General features: G+C 38.6%; 2 protein-coding genes across 4 annotated transcripts in view; one reads left to right on the top strand and one right to left on the bottom strand.

The window, feature by feature from the left end:
- The window catches only part of LRRC31 (leucine rich repeat containing 31), a 37,655-nt gene extending 35,178 nt beyond the window's left edge, over positions 1-2,477 (top strand). For 2 of the 3 annotated variants that reach the window (XM_012640197.1, XM_012640196.1), the window contains one exon: positions 2,135-2,477. In XM_012640197.1, coding sequence (XP_012495651.1) covers positions 2,135-2,466 — 332 coding nt within the window. In that variant the 3' untranslated portion in view covers positions 2,467-2,477. Of the gene's footprint in view, positions 1-2,116 lie in introns of all 3 variants that reach the window. The other variant, XM_012640199.1, reaches the window with a different exon arrangement.
- A 1,779-nt stretch (positions 2,478-4,256) lies between these two features.
- Positions 4,257-8,217, bottom strand: part of LRRIQ4 (leucine-rich repeats and IQ motif containing 4) — a 39,537-nt gene continuing 35,576 nt past the window's right edge. The window contains exons 4-5 of the mRNA XM_012640200.1: positions 6,219-6,415; positions 4,257-4,547 (exon numbers count right to left, since the gene is read on the bottom strand). Coding sequence (XP_012495654.1) covers positions 4,395-4,547; positions 6,219-6,415 — 350 coding nt within the window. The 3' untranslated portion in view covers positions 4,257-4,394. The remainder of the gene's footprint in view (positions 4,548-6,218; positions 6,416-8,217) is intronic.

Genomic DNA, 8,217 nt, shown 5'->3' with positions numbered 1-8,217 from the left:
AGGAGTTTGAGGTTGCTGTGAGCTAGGCTAACACCACGGCACTCACTCTAGCCAGGGCAACAAAGTGAGACTCTGTCTCAAAAAAAAAAAAAAAAAAATCAATTGGCCATCAGTGTGCAGACAGGTGGATACAAACAAAAAAAATCAATTGGCTATATTTGTGTTGCTCTATTTCTTGTCTTTCTATTTTGTTCCATTGATCTGTGTGTCTGTTATTTTACCAATATCACACTGTCTTAATTAGTGAAGCTTTACAGAAAGTCTTGAAATCCAGTAGTGTGAATATTCTTTGTTCTTTTTCAAAATTGCTTTGGTTATTCTAGTTCCTTGGCATTTCCATATAAATTTTGCATCAGATTGTCAATATCTATTTAAAATATCCACCTAGAAATGTGATTGGGATTGCATTGAACCTATAGATAAATTCAGCCATTGACACTTTTATATTACTTTATTTCTAACGGAAAAATCCTTTAAGAATTTGTTAATCACAAGTAGCTTATATTCATTTCTTTTTTAAATAACAGCATTCATTTTTTTACATAGTAAACTACAAAAATAATATTTCTGTGGCCCACATTTTTGCTACCAAGGTTTTTAATAGTAAAATGAACCTCAAATAGTAAAATATAATAAACAGAATATTCACATGATTGGAAAATTCAAACAGTACAGAAAGGTAAAATCACGGCTGAGATTTGCTTTAAAATACTAAAACAGGAAACAAACAAAAACAGAGGCAAGGGGACTAGGAGAAGCAAGATTGGTGTAATGAAGACGACTGTTGAAGCTGAATGATGGGTACACAGGGTCCACTCTCTCTCTCCTATTCTCTGTACTTTTTGTGTGTATGAAAATTTCCATAATACAAGATTTTTAAAGAGAAGCAGCATGCACATTGTCTTTAACACTAGTTAGGTCTTGAGAATACTGTGAGTAATGTCGCAAGACAGCAAGGAAGAGAGACCCACACACATGCAGCTGCTGTGTGTGCAGATGGCTAAGCTCTCAGATGCGCTGTGGAGTCAAACTGCCAGCAAGTGAAAGCGATGGGGTTGGAGCATCCCCTTGGTCCGAAAGCCATGGCCAAGTAAGGAAGGATTGAAAGATCAGAGTGCGTTTGGTCTTAGAGGGGGAAACTCTGAGGCAGACCTGACTGTTGTCCGATGCATAGGGCTGGCATGAGGAAGAAGCGGCTGCGTTTTTCACTGGCTGAGGGGGCACTGGGTGAAAGACAGGGGATGACAGATTGGGGCCTCAGGGAAGGGCTTTCTCCCGCTCAGAGCTGCTTCGCAATGTTGGGGCCACCTTGAAAGGGCGGATCCCGTAGAATCATGGTGATCACTGGTAGAGAGGCTGTGAAAGGGATTCCTCTCTGATCATTGATCTGGAGGTTGGGTGAGGAGACTTCCAAGATCCCTTGCACGTCTGAGATTCTATCCTGCTCATCTGATCCCCGTGATCCATTCCTGGGTTTGGCTGAAAAGGGGAGCATATGCCCTTTCCCTTGGGTGTCTCTCCTACCCCCTCTTACAGAGGTCGTTATCTTCTTTTCACTTCATAATTAACTATTATTTTTAAGTGCCATTGTAGGCAGTACTGTGATATGTGCTATTCGAAGGGAAAGTTGTCCTGTGCATTAGGAGTCTCTAAGGTGAATTAGAAATTACCCAGGTATGTTTTGAACACGGAAAGTGCCCAATTAAATAATTGTTGAATGAAGAATGACTGATTGAATGAGCAATGAACAGTTAAACAGTATTAAATGGCAAGAAGACAAATGGTCCTTAATTTTAAAGCCAATGAGCTATCACTCCTGATAATTTAATTAGAGCAAGTCTATAGGAAGAGCTGGGACTCTAGTGGAGCAGAATTTCTTCTTCTTGACAAAAAAGAAATTCTTTCAGTTAGGATTTGGAAAAAATCCACTTTTCAGGCTGTACTTTGGCTGTACAGAGAGGAAATTTGTTACTAATTTCAGATGCCCTGAATAAAACTGCTAGTTAATAATAATCATTACTAATTACTAATCTTGTCATTATTAATCCTGGAGACACTGTGTTATTGGAAATGCGAAATAGCCATGATAGAAAGTGTTCTTATACTTTAGCATCAGGGTGATTTTGTTTTCCAGCATCAGTCATAGGGGCGGGTCGTCTGGCCAAACTGCAGAAGCTGGACCTGAGCTATAACGACAGCATCTGCGATGAAGGATGGGCCATCTTCTGCCAAAATGTGTGTTTCCTCAAAGAATTAACAGAGCTGGATATTAGCCTTCGACCATCAAATTCTCGGGATTGTGGACGATGGTTTAGACACCTGTTATGTGCTGTGACCAAGATTCCTGAGATCACTGAGATAGGAATGAAAAGATGGATTCTCCCAGCGTCACAGGAGGAAGCACTAGAATGCTTTGACCGAGATCACAAAAGAAGCATTCACTTTGATCATGGTGGGCTTCAGTAAGGTGATTTCCCAGGTCTTACTAAGCTACAAACCATTCTCCGAAGGAAAAGAACATGAATGGATTCCAGTGTCATTAACTGAGTATCAACTTTGGGGCCATTTATATAATGATCTGATATGACCATGTCATTATTCTCTATCTTACGAATAAACATGGCATTTTTCAATATATTTAATTTGTTTGGGATATATAGTTAGTTTACTTACTATTTAGAAGACCTGACAAAAATGTTTAGATTCTGGTAATGCAACTACTTTTTTCTTGCCCTGAAATTTTCTTCCTCTTCTTTTCCTACGTGTTAAATGTTCTAAATATAAGGATGTGTGAATGTGTGTGTGTGTGCATATGTGTAATTCTAATGTGAAAGGCACTGGCTGTCCAATAATTTCATGTTATCTTTACTATTGTATGTATCATAAGTTGGTCCACTTAGAAAGTGTACCCTCCTTTGGTTTATTATTATATGTTCTGGTGCCTTTTTATCTCAGATATAAATGATAAACACTAATAATAGTCACTGATATATAAATCTTAGTAAAAAGTGGTCAGAAATTTAAAACCCACTACCCAAAACACATCTTGTTAGAATAAATTAAAACCTTTTATTGTGAAAACAAAAAATTGTTAATATAGTGCCTCTAAGCATTTCTTTGACATGGAATTTGCTGCACAAAACCTATTTGGTTCATTAATGAAAGTTTTTGTGTTGCTCTAAGTGATTTTTGAAATTTTTGGTTTTCTTTTACTAGAGCATGAAAGTCATTGCATGCCAGAGATGTTTATCTACACATTTCTATTCTGATACTCTCTAATCAAATTATGTTTTGCTTTCCTCTTGCTACACTAATACTTAGTATTGCAATCATTGCTTGAAAGATATGGAAATTTAAAATCAATACTACTCCAAAAGAAAAAATCATCAGGATGAGGAATTTTCGAGTGCTGTAAAAGGAAATGTTTTGGGTAACGTGATATTCTTTTCTCTGGGCATTACTATGGATTCCATGAACACCTATGCTTCTGCAAAAATGTATGCATGAATGTTCATAGCAGTTTTATTTATAATAGCCCCAAACTGGAAACAACTTGATATCCTTCAATGGGTGAATGGTTAAACTGGGTGACTATGCAATGCCACTCAGCAAGAAAAAGGAACAAAACACTGACACATGCAACAACTTGGAAAGACTTCAAGTGAATTATGCTGAGTAAAAAAGCCAATCCCAGTTATAGACTGTGTGATTCCATTTATATGACATTCCTGAAATGACAAAATTACAAAGATGGGGGCAGGTTGGGAATCAGGAGAGGAGTAGGTGGTAGGTGTATCTACAAAGCAGTAGCACAAGGGAGACTTGTAGTGATGGAGCAATTCTGTGTCTTGATTGTGGTAGTGGTTACACAAAGCTACGTGTGACAAAATTACATTGAATTACACACACACACACGAGTGTGTGCATATATAATTGAAATCTGAATAAACTCAGTTGATTGAACCAATGTCAGTTTTCTGGTTTTGTCACTGTGCTGTAGTTATGCAAGAGGTCACCGTTGAGGGAGGGTGAGGGGGTACATGGATCTACCTGTGCATTCCTTTGGAACTTCCTATAAATCTGTAATTATTCCAAAATCAAAGTTTTTAAATAGTTTAATGAGTACCCATGTACTCATTTTCTTCTACAGTTATCAATTCATGGCCAGTCTGTTTCATTTGTATCCCTACCTACTCCCTCATCCCCTCATGATTTTGAAGGAATTCCCAGATGTCATATCACTTTATCCACAAATATTTCGGTATAAGTATCTTTTATTTTTATGCATAAACATAATTCTATGAATAATTTTAATGTAGTAAGACTCTAATTCCTAGATATTTTGCCTTCCTAATCCATTAGACTTCATTACCTCAGTTCATCAATTTATAGAATTATTTCTTATTTCTCTTTCCAGGTTTTCCTTTTGGAGCCTTATTTCCTTTCTTATCTTTTGGAGAGCTCTTTCCTTTCTTTCGCACTTTTTGTAGATCTTCAAATTCCCCAAGTCCTTTCCGCACCATCGTCCCACGCCACCATGCCTGAATCTGAAAACGGGATAAACCTAAGTTCAGCATCAGCGGGTATCATGACAACCTGGAGATTGTTAAATCTCTTTGTTCGGGTATGTGGTATTGAAAATGTGGAGAATGGGATGTGATTAGAACTCCAAATCTTATTTTCTGTCTTTCTCAATTGGCCAGTCGTTCAGGCAAATTTTTTAAAAATGTATTTAGCGCTTTTATGTGCCAGGCACTGTTCTAGACATTTGGGCAACAGCAGTGAAATGCCAATGTCACTGACTTTATGGAGCTCACATTCCAGTGGGAAGAAGAGACAGTAAACAATAAATGCATGAATGTATAATTTGACCAATCGTGACCAGTGCTGTGGAGAGTGACAGCGCATGGTCAGGGCAATCTGAGTGCCTGTATGCTGCCTTCCCTCTTGTTACTGGCCTGTTTGGGCTCCTACCTAAAGCCAGCTCTCACTTGTTTCCTGGATCCCATCCCCTTCCACCTATGCAGGAGCACCCCTCCTCTAGTAGTAGGCTCTTCTCAGGACCTTCCAGTGACTCCCCATTTCTCTCACAATAAAAGCCAATGTCCTTATAATGGGTCATGAGGCCCTATCTGACCAGCCCCCTCCCTCCTCACCTCTCTCATCTCTTAGTTACTCCTCCCCCAGCTCACTCTGCTCCAGCCCTGTGGGCCTCCTCCCTGCTTACACAGCAGGCACGATTCCAACTCTGGGCCTTGGCATTCTCTGCTTCCTTTGCTTGGATCACTCATCCCACGATTCAGATGGCTCAGCCTCCACTTCAAGTGTCTGTTTGATTATCACCGCTAGGAATCAAACTGTGCTCCCCACATTCGTATGTCGAAGCCCAAATCCCCAGTGTGATATAGCGTTTGGAGACGGGGCTTGGGGGAGATAATTAGGCTTGAATGAAGTCATGAGGGTGGGGCCCTCATGATGAGATTAGTGGTCTTAGAAGAAGAGATATCAGAGAGCTCACAGCTTTCTCTCTCTGCCCTGTGAAGACACAGTAAGAAGGTGACCTCTACAAGACAGGAAAAGGGCCCTCGCCAGAACTCAACTATACTGACACTTTGGTCTCAGAGTTACAGCCTCCAGCACTGTGAGAAAGTACATTTCTGTTATTTAAGCCACCATTTGTTATGGCAGCTCAAGGTAAAACAATTGTCTTTTCAATCCTCCCCCACCGTCCACACATGCACTACTTCTGGCAATTTCAGTTCCCCTTGAACTTTTTTTCCCTAATAGCACTCTCTGACATAGTATGTAGCTGTATGTTTTATATTTCATGTTTTTATTTTCCTCTCACTAGATTTTAAGCAATATGGGGACAGAAATATTTGTTTGGTTTACTGTTTGTCCCCCTCCCGCCAAAAGAGAATTCAAAATACCAGTGTGGATGTTGAGAAAATGAATGACTCTGAGGACTGGGTAAGCAATCCTTTTGCAAGACAGGTGGTTTCCAATTCTACCATCAAGAAAATTGAGGGAACACTAGTTGATATGTCAGCTAAGACCTGCTATCTTACTTTGGGGGATATAAATTTGGAAGAAGTTCAGAGATGTGTGAAGCATTGTTATTTAAAACAAAACAATACAGGCAATCTGCAATGTATTTAACACTAGACTCCCTCCAAAGCAACTGTAAATGTGTTATCAAGAATCTGTGCTGATTTTACCTTTGTTGCCATTATTTTCATAGTTCTCTTTTCCTTAAGGTATTTCCATATGGCCTCATTGCCTTCAGCACACACTTCTTCTGGAGGTTCACTCATGGGATTGTCCATCAGTGTCAGCACCTTAAGATTCACTAGGGAGTCCAAATTCTCCGGAAGACATGTGAGCAAGTTGTCTTCCAGCAGAAGTTCTTTCAAAGCTGAAAGAATTATTTTTAAAAATCATGGATTTATCTTAAGAACAAACATTAACTTGTCACCTAAACCTGCCCAGGTATGCGAGGGATCTACCTCTGCATTTGTAAGAGGATTGAGAGGAAGGATGTACAAGAACTGACACAACTTTTTATACCATCTAATAAAAGGTCTTTCTCTATGTTTGTTCCTTCTCATGATAAGGAGAATAGAATTCAGTCTTCAGCTATTCCTATCCCTCTAAGAGTAGATGTCTTTGTTTTGTTTTGTTTTGTTAGTTTAGAGGAACAGTTGCTAACTGGAACTGACAGCTCACTAGCAAAAAACACCCTCATACCTGTTCCTTGGCTCAGCAGAATATTGGAAAAATTGACTCTGCATGCCGCTGGATGGGACACTCCATCTTCCCACAGGCCTCACTACTCCCTGTTCTTATACCAAGCTTTGGTCCATCAATGTCCCCTGCCTGATGCCCAAAGAGAGTGGAATGTGTGGCACCTGAGTCACAGAGTCATTTCTCTACTACTCTCAAATTAAAAAGTGAATTAATTTTTTGAAAAAAATTACTATCTGTCATAAAAGTAATATACATAGCTTGTAAATAGAAATGCCTGCCTGCAAAAACAGCAAAGAAAGGTTTAAAATGATTCTCCCTCTCCTTCCCTTTCCCACCAACCCTCTCACATCTTAATTGTCACAAGGAACCACTATTATCAGATTCTTGTGAGTCCTTACAGCAAATATCTAGGCACATGTAGGCCTATGGATGATACATGCACTTAAAAGTTTGTAAATCAAAATTCTATCCTATCATAGAGAATAGCCTGAGTCTATATTTTTTATCATAAGAAACCATCCTAAATAGTTCACTGAGAGAGAAAAATGGCTGGTAATCATAAAAAAGTTGCTCAAAATCACTCAGTGGAAGAAATGTAAATTAAACACCAAAATACAATGTTTAACCAATCAAATAGGCAGAGATGAAAAGTTTGGGAATACTCAGTATTGAAGGAGAAGAGAGAAATACACTTAAATGATACTCAGTGATAAATGACTTGTAAACTCAGTCATTTTTCTCCATGTGGTTCACCAAAAGAGAAGATAAATATAGGAAATTTTGTCATGAGACTGGATATTTGGAAAACATAAGCAAATTATATGCATTTAAAAAGAAGAAGCAAAATTTAAATTTAAAAGGTCCAGTTACTTTGACATGTTAATTTCCTGCTGTGCTATCTAATAAAATGCATCTAATTCAATGAGGCAAACTAAGTTCTCTTTTTTATAACTTCTTTACAACAACTCAAAGTTGTTGGAGCCAGTGTAAATAAATATTAGAGGCAGAGAAATAGTAAAAACAAAAATTTTGAGAATGCTTCACTCCTCCAGGGTCCAAAGACAGGGTAAAAATTTATGGTCAAGAGCCTTACTAAGCCTTACTATATCCCCAATTTTTAATGTCTTGTGGGGAGGCAACCGCTTCCACTCTCATATTCATTCATCCTGCTTTCATTAAAGAATAGCCATAGTTATAAGCCTGGGTATTCAGCACATTATAGTCAAAAAGTGGATAGATGGATGTACAGACAAAGAATGGCCTAGCCTCAGACTACAACTGTCGACGAAAAGAAAAAGACCAAAAAAATGAAATTATACCGTATACCTTCTCGGACCATAGTGGCTTAAAATTAGAGTTCAATTCCAACAGAAATACTTGCCACCTCACAAAGTCATGGAAATTAAACAATCTATTGTTGACTAACTCCTGGGTCAAGGAGGAAATACAGAGGGAAATCAAGAACTTCTT

The sequence above is a fragment of the Propithecus coquereli genome, unplaced genomic scaffold (assembly GCF_000956105.1).
Source record: "Propithecus coquereli isolate 6110/MARCELLA unplaced genomic scaffold, Pcoq_1.0 Scaffold15, whole genome shotgun sequence".
Classification (NCBI taxonomy): Eukaryota; Metazoa; Chordata; class Mammalia; order Primates; family Indriidae; genus Propithecus; species Propithecus coquereli.
The sequence above is the reverse complement of the archived record's forward strand: the minus strand, read 5'-3'. Positions and strand labels throughout refer to the sequence as shown.